The sequence below is a fragment of the Euprymna scolopes genome, chromosome 37 (assembly GCF_053919585.1).
Source record: "Euprymna scolopes isolate OS-2025 chromosome 37, ASM5391958v1, whole genome shotgun sequence".
Taxonomy (NCBI): domain Eukaryota; kingdom Metazoa; phylum Mollusca; class Cephalopoda; order Sepiida; family Sepiolidae; genus Euprymna; species Euprymna scolopes.
Window position 1 is genome coordinate 83,260,977 of NC_136518.1, and position 27,148 is coordinate 83,288,124.

At 33.2% G+C, this 27,148-nt stretch overlaps 1 protein-coding gene across 3 annotated transcripts in view; it reads right to left on the minus strand.

Moving 5' to 3' along the window:
* Positions 1-27,148, minus strand: part of LOC145261255 (tetratricopeptide repeat protein 23-like) — a 190,472-nt gene that overhangs the window by 38,200 nt on the left and 125,124 nt on the right. For 2 of the 3 annotated variants that reach the window (XM_080119653.1, XM_080119652.1), the window contains exons 8-11: positions 19,003-19,085; positions 13,851-13,936; positions 11,522-11,649; positions 7,131-7,280 (exon numbers count right to left, since the gene is read on the minus strand). In XM_080119653.1, coding sequence (XP_079975779.1) covers positions 7,131-7,280; positions 11,522-11,649; positions 13,851-13,936; positions 19,003-19,085 — 447 coding nt within the window. The remainder of the gene's footprint in view (positions 1-7,130; positions 7,281-11,521; positions 11,650-13,850; positions 13,937-19,002; positions 19,086-27,148) is intronic. The other variant, XM_080119654.1, reaches the window with a different exon arrangement.

The window sequence follows — 27,148 nt, forward strand, 5'->3', positions numbered from 1 at the left end:
TCAATTGTTTATATCTAAATTTGGCGGAGGAGTTTGGTAGAGTTTTCAAAGGTAAAAACTTGAACTTTGACCCCTTAACAGACAAATTTCTGGCCGAAAACGGATAATAAAGATTTTCCCAAATCTCCATACCCTGTATATCAAATTTCTAGTCTGTAGACTGAAAATTGGCAGAGTTATTATGTCGGGAAATGTACACAGACAGACACACACACAGACACGTTCACTTATATATATATATATATATATATATATATATATATATATATATATATATATATATATATCGTTCATATTGGATTATTTTCTTTTCCAACGGTTAAGATTTCTGTCAGATATAGAAAACATAGAAAGGTAATGTAGAGACAAGGGAAACACAAATCAATAAAAGCCGATGGAATACGAATCTGTAATTCCAGTGAGCAAACTTGGAAAATGATATCCGAAACAACAATTTTGCTAAGCTATTTCATTACATTGATATGGCAGAGCTGGATATTTTCCGGGTAAAAACTTAATATGATTTGTGGTCGATTGTTTATCTTCGTTTGAAAAAAATAATCATTTTCTTTTCCGTTCAGAGATCACTGACGAAAGTGTTTCTTTCGGACATTGAATTTATTCCAAAATATGCCATTTCTTCAATAGCTCGATTACCCTTTGGCAGGTGCAATTAATCGTCACTACATGTTAGAGACAAGATTACATATACATGCATAGATCCATGCATATGCATACACGCATACATACATATGCGTGCATACAAATACATATATGTACATGCATATATTCATACACATACATAAATGCATGCATATATATATATATACATATATATATATATATATATAGAGAGAGAGAGAGAGAGAGAGAGAGAGAGAGAGAGAGAGAGAGAGATTAATTGCAGCATCTCTACGGAAGATTGCCGTCTCAAGTTTCATGTTCTACATCAAATAGCACTTCATATGTCTTCAGGTGCCTTTAAAAGCCAATAACTTATTTACAGGAACGGTGACAGACATATATATATATATTTATATACATATATATATATATATATATATATATATATATATATATACCGATACATAGTCTTATTTGTAGTATTCCGAATTTTACTGGGTTTATATAATGCAGTAATCGTTCATATACCAATAAGTTTTAAGCCAAAAAGAGATGACTTAAACTGTAAGCACGCAAATTAATCATATTTAATAATTGAGCAATCATATACTGTTTTAACAATTTCAAGACTATTTGGACAAATTCAAACATTATGTTGTTTGAAAATTTTCACAAGAATATTTTCTTGTAAAAGTGTTTTTATTCAATAAATCTTAAGAAAGGCTGTTCTTGTGAAAATTTTCAAACAACATATTGTTTGGTTTTTTCCGAATGGTCTTGGAACAATTGCAACTAACAATGAAATACACTATTTGTTGCTATCAACCCATTCTTTGATGTCTTGGTTTTTGTTAAAACAGTATACATATATACATATATATATATATATATATATATATATATATATATATATATATATATACGTACAAATTTAATGAAATTTGGAAATAATTTCAAATTACAAAGTGTAATAATAATGTAAACTTAAAGTCCATATAAATATTAGTATCTATATTTATAAGATAATTTCAACCGGATAGAAAAGCTCAATATACGAGATAGAGCAATAGATATCAATTAAAATTTTGAAATAAATTCTGTAAATTAAAAGAATTACGCCAAATTTATTATTCGACAAGAAATACAAAAATATTCCTTAATCCATGAATGTTCAATAAATGTTTTATCTCATGCGTTTCGACGGGCATTCATTAACCCTAACCCTAACCCGACGGGCATGCATTAGTCCCGCTCCCTTTCAACTTGCGTCAAATTATATTTCTAAATTTTAAAATTTCTATTAGCGACTTCATTTCCCTCCTTCATATATATATATATATATATATATATAATATATATATATATATAGTGTGTGTGTGGGGTATATATATATATATATATATATATATATATATATATATATATATATATAAGGAATGAAAAAATACCAGCGGTGGTTGACGTTATGTTTTAAGAAAAATAGAAAAACCGAATGAAATTATTAAAAAATCAACGTTTCGTCCTTATTTCAGAGGACATCTTCAGGATAATTGAAATAAAAATGTAAGAAAATAAAAAGTCATAGATCGTGCGAAAAAGACAGTTTTTGAATCCTACCCATGTCGGGAAGGACAAACATGTGTGCGTATGGGAAGGTTGGGTTGTTCGATGTCTATATATACACTTTTAAAAATGCGTTAAAATAAATATGTACATTTTTTTCTTCTGCAAACCTACTCATTTTCCTGAAACATTCAAGGAAAAATGGCTAGCCAGGATCCGCCCTGATACCTTGCTCTTTGATTATTATTTTCCCTATGCTAGGAGTTAAATGGTAGAAGCCTTTTCTTTGCGTAATAGTATTAGTATTCAATATTAGTGCTGATTCTAAAAGTCTTCTTTTAGCTCTATCTATCACGTATTTAATAATTTTCGCTTGATCTAAATTAAATGAGTGATCGTGTTCTGCACAATGGCAAAAGAGTGCATTTAGGGCGTTACCATTCCTTATATCTCTTCTGTGCTCGTTAAGTCTTAATTTCAATTTTCGTTGTGTTTCACCTATGTACGCTTGTTGACAGTTGTTACATGGGATGGAATATATACCGGCATCGGTAAGATATTGGGGACTGCATATTCTAAAGACACGCAAGAAAAATATCTTAATGACGAATTTCAATATATTACGAATGTTTTAAGAAAACTACAGTATCCATCCTATTTCATTTCTTACGCAAAGAAAAAAGCTACGAAAATACACTATAACATAAACACACAGAAAAATAAAACAAATACCTCACTATTAAACAGACATCTTTTCATTCCCACCCACACCAAAAATACAAAAATCTACGACACTCTTAATAGACTTGGTTTTCACTTGATACAAACAACTTCCTCAACCATAAAACAGACATTAAAAACTACCAAGCACTCTCCCAAAACCCTCACATCCGATGCCGGTATATATTCCATCCCATGTAACAACTGTCAACAAGCGTACATAGGTGAAACACAACGAAAATTGAAATTAAGACTTAACGAGCACAGAAGAGATATAAGGAATGGTAACGCCCTAAATGCACTCTTTTGCCATTGTGCAGAACACGATCACTCATTTAATTTAGATCAAGCGAAAATTATTAAATACGTGATAGATAGAGCTAAAAGAAGACTTTTAGAATCAGCACTAATATTGAATACTAATACTATTACGCAAAGAAAAGGCTTCTACCATTTAACCCCTAGCATAGGGAAAATAATAATCAAAGAGCAAGGTATCAGGGCGGATCCTGGCTAGCCGTTTTTCCTTGAATGTTTCAGGAAAATGAGTAGGTTTGCAGAAGAAAAAAAAATGTACATATTTATTTTAACACATTTTTAAAAGTGTATATATAGACATCGAACAACCCAACCTTCCCATACGCACACATGTTTGTCCTACCCGACATGGGTAGGATTCAAAAACTGTCTTTTTCGCACTTAAAACATATATATATATATATATATATATATATATATATATATATATATATATATAGTAATGTGATTGATAATTTAAAATTAAAATTAAAAATTAAAAATCTGTTTCATAAGAAGTAACACAACAAAGTCAATAATTTGTACGATCGTTTCGGAAACGATGTTTTCATTGCGATAGACATTAACTCATGGACAATAATTTTTGAAACAAAGTCTCTTCATCAGCAAATGTATTCGGTGGGTTTTATATATATATATATAAAGACAGCATAAATAAACCTAGCATTTTTTAAGTAAGGCAGATGTATCTGGAAAAAATTAGAATAAAAAGTAAAATATTTACTTATTAATGTTGATAAGCAAAGTAATATGGGTTGAGAATAAAAAATAGAATAAAATTATAAATCTGAATTTGGCTTAAATATAAGGTTATAATAATATGTTTTTAATAAAAGTTCAGAATTATATATATATGTGTATATATATATATATATATATATATATATATATATATATATATATATATCTTTTAATTGTTCGCCTTTTGAAAACCGTAATTATCGTCAAAGCATTCATTTGGATGTTGATTGTAGCTTATAAATGCACGAAATGTTTAATTTTCAAAATGAACGCCAATGGAACATTTTTTAGCGGTTAGAATATGTTAGTAAACGCCTAATTTAAAATTAAGCAAAGAATTTTTAAAAAAGGGGGGGGAGATAATCTTATTTGTCTAATTAAATGATCAAAGGGAGATAATTAGCGTTTATTCTATTTAGATTATATAATATAATGGGGAACTTATTGAATTTAGTAATTTGAATAATTTATTTATTTATTTATTGAAATTAATAAATATAGTATAGGCTAAACTTAAATATATATTTAAATAATATACAATAATGGTAAATATATCAGATAAAATAATATTAATAATAATAATAATAATAATAATAATAATAATAATAATAATAACTAATATTAATAATAATGCTGACGATCAAAATTTTATTAATAATAGTATTAAGTTATAAATTAAAATTTCAAGATAGATTATTAATAAGCAACATTTTTAATGACTTATGGTGATTTATATTTGTTAAGTTTAAACCAACGTTTATGACTTCATGAGGATATAATCTCCTCTCTTAAATTAAGGAGGGTGGTTTTATTTTTGATATCGTCATATTTTAAAATCTTTAGGGCCTCATGCATACAAAGTGCACAGAATCTGTCTCCCGGCGTATATTCTTTATATGATCCTATTATTTGCCATTTCAAATATATATATATATATATATATATATATATATATATATATATATATATATATATATATATACGTGTATAAATATATATATACGTATATATATATATAAATGTATATATATATACGTATATATATATATATATATATATATATATAAATGTGTATATATATATATATATATATATATATATATATATATATATATATATATATATACACAAATTGCCAACTCATTAATGCAACAGCTGTAATGGAAAAATCCCGGAAATAAACGAAGGATATAAAAAACGTGAATCTTTTAATTTTCAACAAAATTTTGCATTATACATATATATATATATATATATATATATATATATATATATATATATATATATATATTGAATATTAGTTGAATAAACGAATATATTAGTTTTTGTATTATATTCAGATGAGTAAAAGGAGTATTCAAGGTCATAAAAAAATTTCAAAAACTATATATATGTTGGTCCCTTACTTCTTATTATATTTACTGATTTTTTTCTTATTTGTAATTTCCAGCTTAAGCCGTTTTCTTTCACTCTGTCTTATCTTCGCCGAATCAAACTATATGTGATGTGAATATTAGTGCAAACACTGAAGAACTATAATTTCCCGTCAGGTGCAAAAATTTATATATATATATATATATATATATATATATATATATATATATATATATATATACACCAAAAACATATTACAAGAAACCCTCTCTACCACCTATAGCAATGGCCAACGACTCTTTATCTGAGAGTACATCTTTCAAACTCCTTGGCCTAACGTTCACAGAAAACATGAGTTGGAACAATTACACTGAAGGCATTGCCAGGGCTGCTGCAAGAAAGGTGGGCTCTCTCTACCGTGCTAGAAAACTACTAACACCCGAAAGTATCCTGTACCTCTATAAGGCCACCATTTGCCCATGTATGGAGTATTGCTGTCACATCTGGGCTGGTGCATCTGCTACTAGTCTCTCGCTCCTTGACAAGGTTCAAAAGAGAGTCACAAACCTGATAGGCCCTGAACTGGCATCTAAGCTTCAGCCTCTGTCCCATCGACGAAATGTAGCATCCCTCTGCCTTTTCTACAAATATTTTAATGGTGAATGCTCTGACGAACTGCAAGCATTTATGCCCCCACGACGTGAGCACCCTCGACAAACCCGACAGGCTGCTAAATTCCACCCCCACACTGTAGAGATCCCTAGATGTAAAAGATCTTTTTTACTCCAATAGTTTCTTCCCCAGAACCGCTAGACTCTGGAATTCCATTCCAGGTCCCTGCTTCCCCAACAGTACTGACGTGCAGAAGTTCAAGTGCAACGTGAACCGACATCTTGCTGCCCAAATCCTTACATAGTACCCCAGTAGCCCCCTACACCAAAGTGGCAATTTGCCTTGTTTGGAGTGAAAATGTAATAAAAAAAATAAAAATATTGATAGACAGATGGAAGGATGAATAGGCAGAAAATAATCGGAAGATTAATAGATAGATAATCAGAAAGATACATAGACAGACATTAAATAGATAGAAAGATGTGTATGTGTGTGTGTGTGTGTGTGTGTGTGTGTGAAAATTTATTTAAAAAAAAGAATATTGGCTTCGCCTCGAAGCTCGATTTTTTGTTTATTTATTTTTAGAAAGTCGCCCGTAATTTGTTTGGACATATATATAACATTTTTTAAAATTTGTTTTTAGTATTTTTGAAAGCCAATATTAACCGAATCTATCGTTTGAAAAAACAACAACAACAAATCTAAAATTTATAAGCGATAAAAATAAACAGTAAATTCATCTAGGGTTCGTTGCCTAACGGTTAAGGCGCCGGACTGTGGAAACATGGTCTGAATTTCGATCCCTAGAAACAGTTATATATATATAGATATATATATATATATAACTACTTAATTTACTCACATAAAATTAATATACGAAAGTATAGATTTATGCGTAAACTGTAAGTATTTACTTCAAAAGTGTTCAATACGTAGGTAGAGCTAGTTAGTAATTTATAAAAATATATATGGCGATTAAGCTACACTGAATATTCAGCGTTACTTGAAGAGTCCTAGAGTGGATGAAACGCGGAATATTCAGTGTAGCTTAATCGCCATATATATATATATATATATATATATATATATATATATATATATATATATATATATATATATATATATATATACCGACAGAGAGAGAGGGGAAAGGTATAAAAAGATTCTGAATCACCTACCTTTTCATAGGATTTCAGTGCGCGTTCCAACTCACCGTCGGCGAGATGTAACGCAGCCATCAGGGTGAGGGTTTCGGCAACAGGTACCGAGTAATCTCCGTACATTGCATACTTAACGCTTACAATGGAACGCAGCATCTTCAAGGCTTCCTGAAAAACGAACATGTCCGATTAAAAAGAAAAGAATGTAATGTTGTAGAACGAGAATATCTGATATCATAGAATTTGGGGGGGGGGTTAACAACATTGTGATTATTGGTGTGAACAAATATAATGATCGTTATAAAAAAAATGAACTTTGTTACACAGATGGAGAGGTCTTAGAAACAAAGTCTGTACGCGAAAATTCTGTTCGCTTTTAGGTATACAAAGGAAGAAAGATATGTTATTTGCAGTTGTTGTTGTAAGACGAGTTCTTACTGTGAATGTTTACAGAGAGTAACTAGAGATATGAGCTCAGTCGAGTACCTTCCATTGAAATAACAATGGAGTACCGAAACACCTTCAATGCCCCTCCGGTGGTAAAGTATGTGTATAAAAGGAAAGAGACGTATTCTCTACAAGAAACGAAAATGGTTGACTTTATCCTTTGATTTCATAAACAATCAAGTCAGGGGAGATAATTTTCTATTTACACATATTCTATTGTAGCATGCGGGTCTTCTTTTATCTCCACGAATTGCAGATCTTAAGTCGCGATTGTCGGTTGCCTTCAAAACCATTCATGACGCACCTATTTTCCGCGGATTAAACTGCTAATGAATGGACCTCTCGCACCTGTCAGCATTGTATATCTCGATAAAGCCACAATTCGCCTACGCTTAAAGTATTGTTGCCAAACGTGTGTAACGTGGCCGTTACACTTTAACCGTGTAGTTACATTTCAAAAACTCGGACCCACACGTTGTCTGAGACTTCGTCGCAAAGAAAAACATGGAAATAAAGGAAAGAATTAAAAACCCACCTCAGCATTGAAATACATTTATTCGCGATTTTTCTAAAATAACGTATTTCATTATCGTTTTAAAAAAACCTTTCAATCGCCCATGTGTTTTACAACGCTCTGCCGCATAAGGTGTGCTTTTTGAAAGTCTCCTTCTCCGCTACCTCACGTTAAGCCAACGCTTTCTCGCCCTCGTGTTCACACGTCCATCTTTTCCGGCAGGTACTTTGCTTCTCTTCTTGACCACGTGGTGAATTTTTCTCTTTTTCTTGTGACGCAAGCTCGTATATACTTGCTAATTTTCATATCGCTAAAACGACTGCTGCTGCTAATATTTTCGCTAGTCAGCTATCCTGCGTCTGCTGCTGATTTTCGCTCTATAAGAATGAACCGCTTCGTTACACTTGAGCTAATGCACTAATCGTTGGTCTCTGCTAATCGGGCAGAGTGCATAAAAGAATGTTTAACCTAACTGGTTCCGCATCGTTATCCCAGCTAAAACGTCTATCGCAATGCAAGTTTTGAAACGCTGTGCCTGTCCTACATGTACTTCCGTTGCAGTGATCCCATGATCTTTCTGCACTGTTAAGCTCTAAACGTAAAAACCCATTATCATGTCGGTGGTGAGATCTATCGTAAAAATGATGATCAGGTTATTTTTTTTCTAGTGTTATCAGGTAGCACTAATTTCAAATTTTAAAAGCATATTCTGAAATAAATTAAACCGATATATACAATCTCAACTCACATTGATAAACTGACGATTCAGTAACAAATTTACAAAAGAGGATCAGTCTAACCTGTGTCTTTACTTTCATATATCGCCTTTCTCACGGGAAAGACGTTGTTAGTCTGTTGCTACTCTATCGCTATCTCAGTGGAAGGTGCTCGACTAAGCTCCAATCTCTAGTAATTCTCTGTACAAATTTACAGCAATGACTCGTCTTCCTACAGCCACTGCAAATAACATATCTTTCTTTGTGTACCTAAAAGCAAACGGAATCTCCGCAAACAAAGTTTGTTTATAAGAACTTCCCATCTGTGTTACGCTGTGCCATGGAACTCATTTTAAAACTAAAACATAAACGTCTTCAAGTCTAATGGCAACAAATACTTGTCGATCCTTCGTCTTAATTAAAATAACATCGTTTTCAATCCTCTTATAGTATTGTTCTTCATACGACTGGGAATATAATTAACCGTTATCCAAGAGTAGCTTTTGCTTTATTCTTGGCTGCTAGAGACCGGCATTCTTCGAAGGAGGAAGTTTCTAGGGAATAATGAATTCATAGGCGGTACCTAGTAGCATGCAAATCCAAGTCAACAATAATGACAATGATTTGTTTTGTCTGTTTGTTTTTTAATAAGTTGTCACCTTCCTAACACAAACAGCGCCAGTAAGTGACGGCGGTTAAGTAATTAATAACACAGACTGACCGCCTCATTGTGCCAAGTTCGAATCCAGTTCGTTCGACAGAAACGTTTTCACTTAGGGACATTGACAACCATTATGTGGTCTCTCCCGTAAGTGCCCAAGTATTTTAATGGTGGATACACCGAGGAACTACAAGCCCTTGCACCTCCTCGATGTAACTATCTCCGACAAACTCGACAAGCAGCCAAATCCCACCCCTATATAGTAGAGATCCCTATAAGAAGGCCTACTCTAATAGTTTCTTCCTCAGTACTGCTAGACTCTGCAACTCTCTTCCAGGTTCATGTTTTCCCAACCGTACTGGCATGCAGAAACTACTGTCCCCGATGGTAGCCCAAAGTGGCACTGTGCCTTGTGTGAGGTGAAAATGGAATTAAAAAAAAAACAGGGTCTAACTAGAAATAATTCTAACTAGAAAGGTATCGGGAAAACGGATGCCAACAATAACCTCTGATTCATTCGAAATCTATATATTAATACGATAACGTGTGTGTTATTTTGGGTGTCACGCTTACATCTTTTTTACATGAAGGATATTCAAAGAGAGGGAAAGCTTTTTAATCGGTTTGGGCCGAAAATTTGAGTTACTAATATATAAATGTATGTATGTATGTATGTATGTCTACGAAAAACTTTCGACAGAGTTTTACAAGGTCAGTATCGTTTTGAAGCTCAACCCGTTACACGACAAATACCGAAAAATTGGCTAAAAACATTAATTTCTTCACCCTCAACTGGTCACTTTTCTACAGGGAGGGGTCGCTTTTTTCACCGATATTTTCGGAAGTCATCCCTTCTTTTCGATTGTCTAGCCTTAATTTAAACCTACGTCACTTCCGGTTTGGCGGTGATTTAACAGAAAAGACGTCACGTTTTTCCCCCCATTCTTCTCCTCCTTGGCCGTACGGGTTCGAGCCTGCCTTCCTACTACCACTTTTTTTTTTTGCTGAACACACACCTCCAAACATTCGGGCAACGCCGGGCACCCATGCTAATATATATATATATATATATATATATATATATATATATATATATATATATATATATATATATATATGGAAATGTCCGCCGTGGAATTTCCACAGGTCCCGCAGGTAAATGAATGAATGATGCTCAACAACAATAGTAACAAATAGCGCCCGGTGTTCCCAAATTATTACCCATCTAGTATTTATCAACCTCAACGTTGCTTAACTAACGGAACTAGTGTGTCAACGTGATTATACCGTATATTTTAGCCTTGGTAAGTAGCGACTCATTACTAGGCCTGTGACAACAGCATATTCTTTTCATTTCATTCTATTCTTACTCTTGAATATATATCTTACATGTTTTTATATCGACTGATGTGGTTCTCGGTTGATTATTTGCGTCTAACTGTGTCGGATATATACTCGAGAGTCAGAAGAATGAAAATAATATTCTGTTGTCACAGCCTTACTCATTACTAGGGCTATGACAACAGCATATTTTTTTATTGACTTGACTCTCGAGTATATATCCAACACAGTTAGACACAATTAATCAACCAAGAACCACATCACTCTACATAAAAACATATAAGATATCAATGGATATATACCTGAGAATCAAAACAATGAAAATAATATGCTGTTGTCATAGCCCTACTCATTACTATTCGAAATAAAAAAGGGGGTTTATTTTGTTTCTTATATTTATTCATGTGATTAAGAGTTCTAAAACGATCCAAAGGTTGTTGGTTTTTTATTTGTTTTTGTTTTGTTTTTGTCTTTTTTGTTGTTGTTTTTTTTTGTTTGGTTTGGTTTTTTTTGTTTGTTTTTTGTTTGTTTGTTTTTTCTTTTTTTTATGTGGCACTTATTCATTTAGGAACCGTTCCAGACATTTAAGAATTGCTTCTGCGTTGATAATCTGAAGAATAGCAATAAAACGCTGGTGGGGTGTGTAGCTAGTGGAGAGATAGCAAACGTCTGTTAATCGTTTTCAAAAACTGCTGGCAGCCATCTTCTTTTTCGTGATTCACTTGCCTACCTGTCGCCTATTGGTTCGGATCAGAATTCGCGCCAATTCATCTTGGACGGTTAATGTTGTCGGGTGTTCCTCTCCGTACGCGTTTGTGCAGCTGACAAGACAGCCGTTCATGTAACTCTCGGCGGACGCTGAAAATATAAAAAATAAAAAATAATAAAAAATAAAAAATAAATAAATAAATAATAATAATAATAATAATAATAATAATAATAATAATAATAATAATAATAATAATAATAAGCAGAAATCGCATGAGTAATAGAAACGCTTAAGGATAAAAATGTTTTAACACGAAAATCATCGTTGAAGCAATATGGTCGCAGAAAACATATTGCATAAACCGATTAAAGTTTAGAAGGTGAAAGCATTTTCGGAGATACGATTCTTTCTGAAGAAATAGTAAATATAAACATGTACATCCTATCTATGCCATAAAGATTAGAGCCCGTTAGGTCATCTATTCAGCTTAGGTTGTCAAGAAAGTTCTTGCAGAGTTTTAAATTTCGATTTCAAATGATGTATTTTCAAATAAGTTTTTATTATAATACCTATACTCTATATATCATTTTAAAGGGCGTTTTTCGCTCTATCAAATCGCTTAAATTAGAATCGTTTTAAAGCAATTATGTCTTCTTTTCAGAACGTTGAATACAAGTTGCAAAAAAGCAAATTCGCACAATTTTCTTATTTCAATTCACGCTAGGCCAAAAAGCTGCTGAAACAGCTCGCGATATCAACGAAGCGTTTCGCCCAGGAACCACTACTGAACGCACAGCACAATGGTGGTTTAAGAAATTTCATGGAGGGGACAAGAATCTTGAAGATGATGAGCGTAGTGGTCGGCCATCGGATGCTGACAACGAATAAACAAACGAATAAACAACGTCTACATAAAATAATACGTTAATAAAAATTCATTTCTGCTATCACCTTCCATACCTGCTATTTAAAATAGAATCGTCCGAAAGCCGAAAATGCAATACAAAAAAAGTACTTAAAAATTTTATTTGATGTGCTATTGAATTGAAAATGAGACTCGAACTAAAATACAATTTCCGTGCCTGCAAGCAATGTTTTAAAGTGTAGTATCTGTTCGATCTAAATGTGGCACATTAATATCGTGAGGTCTGCGTTTCAGTTGAATGGTAATACAGGGAGGAACATTAAAATTGTCGCCGTAGAAAAGACGATATGATTTCATTTCCGTTTGATGAAAACAGTTTTTTCTTTGTTTTTTTTGTTTTGTTTTGTTTGTTTTTTGTTTGTTTTTTTTTGTTTGTTTGTTTGTTTGTTTGTTTGTTTGTTTGTTTGTTTTTGTTTTTTTTTTGGCAGACCATCTACTAGTTGGCCAGTACAAATCCGAAGAGCGATAGGAGTCTTCTATCATGTCGGAGATGCGCTGCTGTAAAACTTATGCTCTCTACCGATCCAAGTTATGACAACAGGACCATTGCCAGCAACCTCAATATGCAAATCAAAACGGTTCAACGCTGGAGGGCACAGCTCAACGAAATTTTCTGGCCACGGTTACATCTCAAATGAGGGCCATATTATGCCATCCCACATGAAAGTCTGCTTGAAAGTCAATACCAAAGTGTACCTAGATGTGCTGAAGAGTGTGGTGTTCATCTGGTGTAATCAGGTGGCTGCTAGCAGACCCTGGGTGTGGCAGCAGGACTCGATCCCGGTTCAAAAGTCCAAAGAGACACAGAGTTGGGTTCAGAAGGAGTGCTACGACTTTGTCCCCTTCTTTCATTGGCCTCTCTACTCTGGACTACTTCGTTTGGTCATTTGTTGAGAACATCACCAACATGACCTCCCACAACACCAAAGCCAGATTGATCGCCGCCATCCGTCAAATATTCGCCGAGCTCCAGACGGCGCTTATGGAAAAGGCATGCTTCCAGTTCTAGATCTGTATCGAGGCGGTTATTGAGGCTGAAGGCGGCTACATTAAATAGATATCAGCTCTACTACATAATCAAGTTACCTGAATTTATTTTTCGGTATATGGTTTCAAATAAAATTGTTTTCTTTAGGGCGACATTTTTATCGTTACAGCAAGAAATTCTTTCAAGAGTATTGTAGATATATTCCACATAAGCAAATAAATTTTGAATTCACATGAAACAGAAAACTGAAACGTGTTACAAATTGAACTTTTTACAATAATATCCTGAGGTTTCCATCCCGTCGGACGCCCATCATTTTTTTAAGGTGGGCAGCAATCTAAAAGAGATGAAGAGTACAAAAAAGAGTAAAAATATAAAAAATAAATAAAAGAGAGATAGATATGGTGAAAGAGAAATCAAAAGGGATAAGGCCCGACCTGCTGCTTCTTCAGTTTCGATCATATTGTAAGCCCGGGCCAATAATAGGGCGGAATTGATCAGCTTTTCGTCGTCGTCTTTGTAACTAAACAAAGATAAATATAAAACCATTTAAGAAATCAAAAAGGTCAAAGACGTGAAAAAAAATGTTGAGACTCATCATTTAAACGTGTTGGCTTCGGTTCAGCAAAGACGAGACATGTTTAGTTAAACTAAGAAACTTTGTTTACATACTATTTGTAAATAAAAAAAATAACAAAAAAAAAGTTTTATAAAGATGCTGAAACCTTAATAGCATAAAAAAATACGTCAGTACATATACATATGATAATGATGATAATGATGATGACGATGACGATGATGATGATGATGATGATGATGATGATGATGATGATGATGACGACGACGACGACAACAGCAACAGCAGCAACAACAGCAACAGCAGCAACAACAGCAACAACAACAGCAGCAGCAGCAACAACAACAGAAACAACAGCAGTAACAACAACAACAACAACAACAACAATAATAATAATAATAATAATAATAATAATAATAATAATAATAATAATAATAATAATAATAATAATAAATTAACGCCTTTAGCTAAATCACTCCCCCAAAATGAGATTCTATTTTTTTTTTTTTTTTTTTTTTTGGATGATTACGCCGCGAAAGAAAAAAAAACAATTATTTTAGAATTTAGAGTAAAAAAGTTCTCTACATAAATTTAACATAAAAAAATAATCATTTCCGGACCATTCTTTTTAATATTGTCGAATCGCTCAAACATCTCAACAAAATACTGGTAGAACATTACATTTTCGCTCGATTGTTGACATTTATTTGATGTGTTTCTGCCTTTGTTCTCATTTCAAGCGATTTGGTGAAAGTTTATGGACAGCCATTTTTTTTTTTAATCTAACTCATCAATGTGAACACTTCATTTGTTTCGTTCTAAAAACATACTTTAAAATAAGCTTAAACACAAATAAACTTATCCAGGTAGGTAGAAGAATCGTGGTTTTGGTAACGTTTATTCGTTGCATATTTGTTTTTCATCCTTTCTTTGTTCTGTTTGTTACCGTAAAAAAATGCCCGAAGCTCACTCTTCTTTGAGGAAAGGGATATAAGTTTAAATTTATTTTAATCAGAAAACTTCTAAAGATCTTTCTCTATATATATATTTTTACTTCTGTCCAAAGCCAAGAAGTACCACAAACGTTAATTATTTCAGAAGAAGCCGACCGCAGACATCGACAGTGTCCAGACGGCGTTAACGAAATTGAGAAACCTTGTCCAGAGTTTTTAAATCTTTTGAACTGCTGGAAAATTTTAGCGAGTATATGCGAAAAGGTTTACAAAGGACTGTTTACCCTAATATAACAACAAAAGCAATAAATTAGGCTCTGAAAATCAATGTTAAATCCGAGAATTTATGACTTATTTCTGTGGTCTTTACTTTCATGTTGTAAACGAACAACTTCTAATAAATAAATAATTTTCTTCAACGTAGGCAACGCGAGAATAACGTCAAGGATGAGAGTTCATATAGAAACGTTGATTTAATTTGAATAAAATAAAATACGCATCAAGTGCGCTTGAAAGCCAAATCAGAACGTAATATAAGGAAAATAAACAAATATTTTACTTGTTTGAAATTTATCACAATTATATTTAAGAGGTATACTCCATCTTCAGTGTGTTGTTTTCTTTCTTTTTTTCCTTTTCTTCTTCCTTGCCATGTTGTAAAGTTGGAAAAGGGTGTCTGTTTGTAAAGAGCCGCGCGTTGTATCTCATCCTTGACGTTATTCTCGCGTTGTCTATGCACAGTTCAAACATTTCAAAATACAATCGCTAGATACAACGCGAAAAGAAACAAAACAACACCCTGAAGATGGAGTATACCTCTGAAATATATTTGTGATAAATTCAAACAAGTAAAATATTTGTTTATTTTCCTAATATTACGTTATGATTTGACTTTCAAGCGCACTTGATGCGTATTTTATTTTATTCAAATAACTTTCTGTTTATTTCATCACAAAAAATTAAAAGAATAGTTTTGGAATAGGAAATTAGGCTCCATTTTTTTTTTTTTTTTTTCCAATTCCGAAACCCCTTAAAAGTTCTGATTTTTCCGATTCCTGATTTTGATTCCGATTAATTGTCCCAACATTAAGAGATAAGTAAAATTATGCAAACATCAAAACTGACTCCACGTGGATCGATCTACGTTTCACTAATGACCGTTCTTGAACACCTGCCAAGACGATTAACGTCGAAACGTACTTCTTTTTAATCTTACTCATTTTCACGCTTAGCAAAGCATATTGTCACATGGTCGTAAGGGGGTTATTATTTGGGACCGTGTCTTGCAGGGGACTAAGAGAAGTAAAGCAGCGACATGGTTGTTCGCATTACATTTAAACTTTTGCATATTAGTACAGTCAGGGAAGCAGGAAACAAGCAAGGAATTCTAAAGTCTAACAGTCTGCGGGAAGAAGCTACGAGTATTTCAGTAAAAGGCTTTACGGCATCTAGGGACGTCATCACTAAAGGGGCGAGATTTCGCTGCTCGTTGAGTTAGTCAGGAGTCGATACTGCGAGTTCAGCAGAGTAGATTCCATTTAAAGTACTTGTAAAAGCAGACACAAAAATGCAGCCTTGTGATAGGACAGATATTGGAGCTTGACCGATAGTACAAAACCCATTTGATTTGAGACTCCGTTTTGATTCCTAGCTAAGAGTGAGAGACTAATGGCAGATGCTCTAGTCCAGACGTGCCAACAATAACCAATGCATGAAGTAAATGTGGTTTTGCAAACATATAGGACGCTTTCTAGTGTGGGTAATTTTCTAGCACAGTAAACGGAGAACCGCCTTATTTGCAGCAGCCTTGGCAACATCGTCAATGTATTTTTTGCCTGTGAATGTACGGCTGCGGATTTTAGATGTATTCTAAAGTAGGGTGTTATTTATCATGACAATCGGCAGTCGAAATTATTTTTGTTATTGTTGAAGAGATTATTTTTATTCGTATTAAATGCTGCCATCCACGTATGATCTAGCAGTACTCAAGTAGATATAGATTAACTACAATAAGTTATCTGCGTATAAGAGTAATTACATAAAGATTAGAAGTATAAGATGTGTCCTATTAAAGATTATAAAAATAGATGTGTATAGTTATAGGTGATGGGACGATTCCAATATTTTCTTGATTCCGTACTAAATTACAGATTCCGATCCTGATTCTTATAAATTTGTAAATATTTAACTATAAACTTGTTATTTCTCCCCCTATTATCGTAAAAACACATGTAAAATATGTTGATATTTTCTCAAACATAAAAAGACACATATGCACTTGATTCTGAATTAGCCTTAACGTATACGACGATTTTCAAGCACCAGAGAGAGATTGAAAAGACAAACAATTTTGATAAATGAGCGCCTCACAAATTGAACGAAAATAAAAAGAAATGCCGTTATGAAGTGTCATTTTCCATTCTTTTACGAAACAAGAAGGACCCGTTTCTCTTGACTTGCAATAAAAAGTGGGATTTTTACCCCATTCGGCGACACTCAGCTCAGTGGTTACACGCCGACGAAGCTCCACGACACTCCTCGAAACCAGGGTTGCGCCAAATAAAGGTCATGCTGACTGTTTGATGGTATGTGATCGGTCTCATACATTTCATTTCATTTTTTTTAAATACAGGTAAAATCATTATGGCGGAGAAGTACTTATCAACAAATAGATGCAATGCATCAGAAACTTCGACAACAACACCCAGCATTAGTCAACAAAAAAGGCCCAGTTCTCTTCCACGACAATGCCTGACTGCAAGTTGCTAAACCGACCCCGCAGAAGTTGAACAAATTGGACTAAGAAACTCTACCTCATCCGCCATACTCTCCAGACGGCTCATCTACCGACTACCACTTTTTCAAGCATCTCAACAACTTTTTGCGTGAGAAATGCTTCATAAACCTAAACAATATCAAAAACGCCTTCAGTGACCAGAACGCAAGATTTTTACGTTACTGGCATAGATACATTTGTTTTGCGTTGGCAAAAGTGTGTTGGTTCTGGTGGTGTTTATTTCGATTAATAAATTTTTGTTTACGCCGACATATATTCATGTGAATTTAGAAGTTAAAAACCGCAAGAACTTTTTTGTCAACCCGATGAGATTAGATTGCTTAAACTATTTCTATCTTTTAAGATTTTATTATTTAGATTTGTATTATTTGGATCAGATTTTCACCGCAATGTTATTTTAATTCAGGTGTATTTTTATTGAGAATTTTGTGTACCATGTTATTACCATGTTATTACCATGTTATTACCATGTTATCACGTGGCAAATTTAGTTTAATAAGGTTTGGAAATTTTTTTTTTTTTATTAAGATTTTTATTATCATAAGGCCTGGCTTTTAACGCAGCCGGAAGTATAAGTCACCCGAATTAGGTCATACTTTGACCGAAATGATAGCTTTATATTCGTGGCGTAATGTAATGTGTTTATTTAAAAGAAAATTATATATATAATGTTATTTTTCTCTTACTTTGACTATCCGTATCACTTTTTCTTTGAAACTACTGGGCTGATCTGGCTGAAGTTTTGTAGGGGCCTTTATTGTGGTAAGGTGTAGAGAATTATTAGTAGTAGTATTAAGGTATCCGTTTGATGCTCTGTTAAAGGTGAATAACAATTAATATGAATTAGGCAGCGCAATACAACATTTACTTCCCTTTTCTCGGAAAATAGTGGTTCGATCTGACTGAAATCTCGTGTGAAAATGCGTTTGATAAGCTGCAGCGAACTAAGTATTATGGCATCCGTTTGATGCACCGTAAAGGATTAATAGGAATTGAAAGGGATTGGTCGCCACAATACCACATTTACTCTGGAAGTTTGACATAAAGCGTTCATTTTTAGTTAACGGGTTAAAAAGTGTGTGCGCGCGCGTAAAGTGATGTTCATGTATGTAATAAAATATTCTTGTTATTTGCGCTTACTGTATCTTTCTCTTTCCGTCCAGCCTAAACAATTTTAAGAAATGCTCGAAAATTATATGCTAACCTGTTTAATTACATAATTAAAAAAAAGGGAATACGCGGTACGGATCGTCTAGACTTACTTAGCTGAAGCGACGGAGTGTGCCCGCTGAAGTATGTCGATCGCTCGTTCATGATTGGATTCCTTGCCTCTCGACTGTTCCAGGTGAGCAAATTTGTTAAGGATAACCATGTTGCTGTTTCAAACACACAATACAAAAGACGACAACGAAGGCATGAAAATTATACAACAGTGGGGTTCATACTGCCAGACGACCGTGAGTTCAAAAATCGGCTAAATATTCATCTCGTATTTTTAGTTTTATTGCTTTTCAACCCTTTGGTTGTATTTAATGCCGACTAATGGTAGAGTCCATTTAAATCCAGATGTAATTAATTCGCACCCATAATTTTATATTCATACTTTTATGTAGTAAGTCTTACACGTGTTTCGTTGAATAGTCGAAATCCACCAAACAACTCATCAGAGACATAATCCTCGGAAAAACAATTGGAGAGTTTGTTTCTTTCCTTGGCATGAAAAACGATATGATGCAGAAAAAAAGTTTATAAAAGAAAATGGATATATTTGATGTTCACAAATTCATGAGAATATATATATATATATATATATATATATATATATAATCGCGATAAGACACTAATTAGAAATCAGATGAAAGATCCTGATAGATATTACTTGAAGTAATACTTTCAGGGTGATCCTAGCCAAAAAGCAGAAGCTCAATATTTAAGAATAGAGCAATATATAAGTTTAGTGGTTGTATTTAAATTCTGGAAAAAAAACAACATATAGACACATATAGTCGATTTAAGAATTTATTGTTTGACAAAAGGAATATATAGAAGGGATTATGTTGATTTCCTTAACCCATGGATTTTCAATAAAGGCTCACATCATCAGAGGAAATGAAATGCGGTTAGCAAAATGTTCAGCTGTGAATAGACACTTATTTTACTTTTCAGCAAAAATATTGAAAATAGTTTTTAAGTGGTGAATGATAATTATATGTAAATAATTATAGGAAAAGGGAATTTGACACAACCTGGGCAGTCCATTATCGGAAGGAGTACAATGTCCTCCGGGGTTATAAATCCAGGTAGGCAGAATATTGGTCCAGGGGAGAAGGCAGTAGTCCCATATAACAAAAAAGCGTGGTTACTCCTTATTGATTTTCTGAAAGGTATACGGGGCAGCCGTATTTGTTGGTGCGTTGAGTGTGTTTTGATGGATGTAATCCAAAATCTTTTTAGGTGTTGAAACTCCATGGATTAAGGAAATCAACATAACCCCTTCTATACATTCCTTTCGTCAAACAATAAATTCTTAATTCGAATATATGTGTCTATTTGTTGTTTTTTCAGAATTTAAATATAACCACTAAACTTTATATATATATATATATATATAAACTGTTGTATATTTAACAATATATTGTATTTATGTTTATATGAAATCGTTTACGCGCGTTTCAGACGGTCTGTGATGCGTCCTCGTCAGAAATTACACATTTGAAAATAATTTCTGACGAGGACGCATCACAGACCGTCTGAAACGCGCGTAAACGATTTCAATGACTTAAAAACATTATTACAATGATCCAAACATAATTCTCAATGAAAAACCAAGACACGGAATAATAAAATAATGTTAAAAAATACGCATTGTTGGTGACTACTCCCTTATTTAAATATATATATATATATATATATATATATATATATATATATATATATATATGTATGTATGTATAAACATATTACAAATGCCAGGTATTCACTTAGTCCATTACAATTATTTCGGCAAACAATCCTATTTGAATACTCAGATGGTGAAAATCAAATAAGAAGAGAGTGGAATACGACCCCTTGCGTTCTGCTGAAACGTATGGTTCACTTCAATTACAAAGCCCCATACCCGTCCCCTTCCAATCCAATCTATTTGGTCCAATACGCAACTATGTACCTTACCCTCTATTTCTTCCTTTCCATCTCACTTTCCCCACATTTTTACCTTTTTATATAACTGCTTTTTTTTCTCTCTGAAAGTTTCTCTTGATTATTTGATGTCCGCACGTTGACCTCAAGGGGTCGTATCCCATTCTCTTCTCATTTAATTTTTACCATCAGAATTGTTTGCGGAAACAATTGTAATGGATTAAGTTAATACCTGAAGTTTAAAAGATAAAAACCATATGCTCTACCAACGTAGTGAGCACTTTTTATCCGGGTTTTTATCACTTCGCTCTGATAGGTCGTAGACGACGAAACACGTGTCAATCCTGACTTGAGGTAGTTGCTTTTCTAGCCGCATTGATGAGCTATGAAACAGCGAAAGTATTGTATGTGGAGAATATATATTTATATATATATATATATATAACTACTTCATTTACTCACATAAAATTAATATACGAAAGTATAAATTTATGCATAAACTTTAAGTATTTACTTCAGAAGTGCTCAATACGTAGTTAGAGCTAGTTAGTAATTTATAAAATATATATGGCGATTAAGCTACACTAAATATTTCGCGTTTCATCCACTCTAGGATTCTTCAGACTTAAGAATCCTAGAGTGGATGAAACGCGGAATATTCAGTGTAGCTTAATCGCCATATATATTTTACAAATTACTATATATATATATATATATATTACATTGTATTTATATAACTATCATAAAGCATTTTATGCCTAAGATTTACCATATTTTTTAAACATTTACCAGATTTCATCGTGTATATCGATCTGTTGCTGATTAATTTTTCTGCACGTGTTCAATTTATGACTAAACAGTCTGCAATTGATTTTTCTTAATCCTTAGGACAGTTCGGTTTATTCGACTTAAAGATATTAGATTTTGAAGTGTAAAGCCGCCGTCTTCAAAATGTCATCATGGTTTCAACTCGTATATCATTAAATAATTCCTTCGTTGTACTAACATTGTACTAACATTTGTTGCACGGAAGTAAAACCGAAATGATATCACGTAATGCGTTTCACTTGATGAACTGCACAGAATTTGGGGGTGGGGTTTGTGTGGTTGTCTCATGTGGTGCCATCTGTTAAGACATCCTATCTTTTGTCCGGATTATATTTTCTGCAATTGAATTTGAAAATGTGTGTCTAATGGAAATTATATATATATATGTGTGTGTGTGTGTGTGTGTGTGTGTGTATGTATGTGTGTGTGTTTGTGTGTGTGTATAGGCATATATATGTATATATATATATATATATATATATATATATATATATACATACACGTGTGTGTGTTAGGGTTATATTTTGCACACGATTGAGCCATTTAAATGAGAACTTTGTGTTATTAATATGTAAATGATATACCAATAGTAAAATTACATATAGTATGTATATATAAATATATAGATTAAAAATATATATATATATAAGTATATAGATATAAATAGATATATATAAATAGATATAAATATATATATATTTATATATATATATAAATATATATATATAAATATATATAAATATATATATATACACACACAGACAAACATATATATATATATATATATATATATATATATATATATATTACTCATGTTCACCCCTTACAAAGCATATCGCCACTTGGACGTAAGGGACTACTATTTGGAGCCACGTCTAAGAAAGATTAACAAGATAGTTGTTTATGTTACATTTAAACTTCTGCATATCAGTACAGCCAGGGAAGCAGGCAGCAGGAAGGGAATTCCAAAGTCTAGCTGTTCGAGGGAAAAAACTATTAGAATGTAAAGCTTTCTGGCATTTAGGGACATCAACGGTGAAGGGGTGAAATCTTATTGCTAAGCAGGTTTGTCGGGTTATGTACATCGAGGGGCACAAGTGAAACGAGTTCATCAGAACACATTCCATTAAAATATTTGTAAAATAGACACAGTTATGCAACATTGCGGCGATGAGACAGGGGCTGGAGCTTAGTTGATAAAGTGGGGCCGATTAGATTGACAACGCCTTTTGGACTTTATCTAAGAGGGAGAGACTAGTGGTAGATGCACCAGCCCAGATGTGGGAACAATACTCCAAACATGGGCGAACGGTGGCCTTGTAAAGGTACAGGATACTCTCAGGTGTGAGTAGTCTTCTAGCTCGATAGAGGGAACCCACCTTCTTTGCAATGTCCTATGTATTTGTTCCAGTTCATATTGTCCGCAAATGTTAGGCCGAAGAGTTTGAAGGAAGAATTCTTAGGTAGGGTGCTATTGGTCATGGATATTGGGGTTGGAGAGGCGTCTTGTAATTGTTAAATCAGAGCAGCTTAGTTTTACTAGCATTAAATGTTACCATCCATTTGCGGCCCAATTCCACTAAAGTCTGGAGGTCATTTTCTAACAATTCTGCCATTGTCTTAGATTTATGTACATCTGTTCTTCCCTCATGCATATTATAGAGCGTTTTATCATCAGCAAATATACCCATCTCGGACACAATATAATCAGGAGGTCGTTTATGAATATCAGGAATAATAATTGTCTAAGAATCGATCCCTGAGGCACTCCCGCATTAGTGTTATGCTGCTTGGATGTACGTCCGTTAATGACAACCTGTATGCTTCTATTGTCTAAGAAGGATCTAATTATATTTAGTATTAGTAATTATATATATGCGTGTGTGCGCGCGCGTGTGCGTGTGTGTCTCTGTGTCTGTATATATATATATATATATATATATATATATATATATATATATATATATATATATATATATATATATATATATGACTACAAATATAATTTAAGCCCTCTCCCCCTCTTTGGGTAGAGCACTGTCGTAAATAATCTCACTCGCTACTTAATTGGCTGAAAAATGCGAGGCTCAAGGTTGAGCACTGTAAGTGGTGGACGGATGTTTGTTTAAATAGACATTCGGACAGGATATTTGCGAGCATCTCTCCCGTGGTCGAGTGGGAGAAATGCCGACTGTCAACACGACGGTTCTAGGTTCAATCCTTGGTTTGGGAGAGGTGCTAGTTTAGCGGTACTGATGAGTTGTGATACCATGAAACAGGACTGTATGTCGATGACTACAAATATATATATATATATATATATATACTTCTATATGTAATTTTACTATTTGTATACCATGTACATATTAATAGCCCAAAGTTCCCTTTTAGATGGCTCAATAGTGTGCAATACCAGAGATATAAACATTTCTTTAAAATACCACTTTACGAGGAACAGACACTAAAAATGTAAAACTTTTATTGATAACAACTTGCGCACAATTGTTCCGGTCCAATGTTAGCATAAAGGTATGTGATATCTCAACTGTTCAAAGTCCAAACATGTGGAGAATTTCTTTCATTAAACAAACATATTTTTCATTTAAATTAAATTCGATATTTCGATTCATAACAGAATCTTCATCAGGAAATACAGGGTTTTTTTTTACGTACCATGGCGGTGGTAATACTTGGCACGTTTTCCTTCAGATGTTAGTGAAGTTTAAGGTTTTAATGTTCGATATTGCAAAAAACGCCGATCGAGTGTGTTTGTGTTTAGTAATAGAAAGTTTACTGTTTATAAGCATTGTTGATACAGAATGCAAAATTAAAGGATTTAACGGTTTAAAGATTAAATCTCTTTCAATAAATAAACATATATAATCGTCCATTAACTATAAATTTGCAGGATGTGAAGATTTTGAAATTTTTTTTTATGCGCTGATGAGCATGCCCAGTTCTGCAAAACTATAATTATTAAACTATATGTGTGTGTGTGTGTGTGTGTGTGTGTGTGTGTGTATGTGTGTGTGTGTGTGTGTGTGTGTGTGTGTGTGTGTGTGTGTGTGTGTGTGTGTGTGACTTTGTAAGTGTGCAGAACGATCTCTACGAAACTTCTTTCTCAATGTTTGGTCTGACGATTTGAAACGTGATATATAAGAAATTTATATTCGTAGAACAAATCTGATTTGATTTTTAGCCGGTAAAAGTAATTGCTAATAGGTCAAAATCTGAAGAAAAGTGAATCTCGTATAGATTAAGCCAACCAAACCTGTTACTTCTACGCATGCGCGCATATACATTGATACGTTTACGTGGCTTAATTTATAACGTTTTCTCATCCATCCATCGATAGCTCAGATGATAATAAAGAGGAAGTTTGTATGAATTAAAATATCATATTTAAGCGCATTTTACAACCGGACTACTATATATTGGATACAATATAATAATCAATAGAGAATCTGCCCCATAATAATAAATACGAAATCTGCATTAATTAAAATAAAGTATGGCTAGTATATATATATATATATATAGTCACCCACATACATTATGTTTCGCAGCTCATCCGTGCGGCTAGAGAAGCAATCAAGCCAGGATCGAAACACGATCGACCAAACGCCAGTCGGAGCTTCTAACCGTTACGCTATACGGGCAATGAATTAACAATGTTTTGACATTGTCTAAAGTACCTAAGCTCAATTTGTTTACACAGAAAGCACATTTTGCCTTATATATATATATATATATATATATATATATATATATATATATATATATATGCATGAACGTTGCTCGACAAGAATCCTTCGCAAATTTAAACAAGAAACGTAACTCTGCAGAGAAAGCAACACAGACCATTCACTCAGACTCTGGAAAATCATAACTGAATACAAGGACGCACAAAAGATATTGTTTACTCATGTTCATCGGAGATTACGGGAGGGACCACGTGAAGGTTGCTAACATTCTAAGTGAAAGTGATTTTGTGGAACGAACAGGATTCGAACTTGGGACACGCAAGTCGTCAGTCCGAGTCGTTAACTACTTGACCATCGTCACATCTACGTTTATTACGATGTTATTATATTATACAATAATGATAATAAATGCGGTTAGTTTTTTTATTACTATTGATATAAAGTTCTATTTAAAATACATTGCACACGTTCCATATACAAAGTAGTAAGTTGAATGATACGACCATTAATTGTCGTTTCCATTAGGTTCACCATTATCATGTAACATGTCTTTAGGCAAGAGCAATAGGCCAACTATGGAACTGTTATTGAGAATGTCTACTTGAGTCAATTGACGGTATTGAAATTGACTTGTCGGAAGAAACTTGAGCATTATTGTTGACGGAATGAAGTAGGCTGTAGAATTTATTGAATCAGCTTTAATTTGATGCTATATGAGACACTTGATGAATTTGGAAGATTCTACAAGTTCGATCCAAAGCGAAAATGTTTCTACGAATATCATCCTCTGTTCTGAAAGTGTCCAATGAAAGAGACTTTTCATGTTCTCACATAAGCAACATGAACAGTGAGACGATTCACTACAATTATTTGTAGTGATAACTCGTTTAATCACAATGAAAGAATTGCCAGAGTTATAAAAAATCTAATCATATATATATATATATATATATATGTGTGTGTGTGTGTGTGTGTGTGTGTGTGTGTGTGTGTGTGTGTGTGTATATATATATATATATATATATATATATATATATGAATAAAAAGGAAAAACCTAAAAGAGTAAAAATAAAAATAAAATCAACGTTTCGTCCCTATTTCAGGGGACATCATCAGGATTTCTAGGCGAGGATGTACAGAAGTTCAGTTCTCTTTCTGTTCTATATATATATATATATATATATATATATATATATATATATATATGAATAAAATAAAGCAAGATATAAACGATGCTTTAGACGTTATGTGAATAAAAAGGAAAAACCTAAAAGAGTAAAAACAAAAATAAAATCAACGTGTACAGGAAGACGGTCATATATCACATGCGAAAGAGAAGTTCAGTAGTTCTCCAGAACAGAAAGAGAACTGAACTTCTCTTCTTTCGCATGTGATATATGACCGTCTTCCTGTACATCCTCGCCTAGAAATCCTGATGATGTCCATCTATGAATTCTGACGATGCTAGTTGGATATTTCCTCTCTTTGAGGATCTTCCTCTAGTTGAAACAATATGTAAACTCATTCTGTACTCACAGTGATAAATTTCTTATATACTGCTCTGAACACACATTGAGCACTCTAGTCCGGTTTTTTCACCACTGCTAAATATATATATATATATATATATATATATATATATATATATATATATATATATATATATATATGAAGGAAAAGACAATTTCAATATAGTTTAAGAGTTATACACTTGGTTGAAACGAACTGAGTCCTTTTT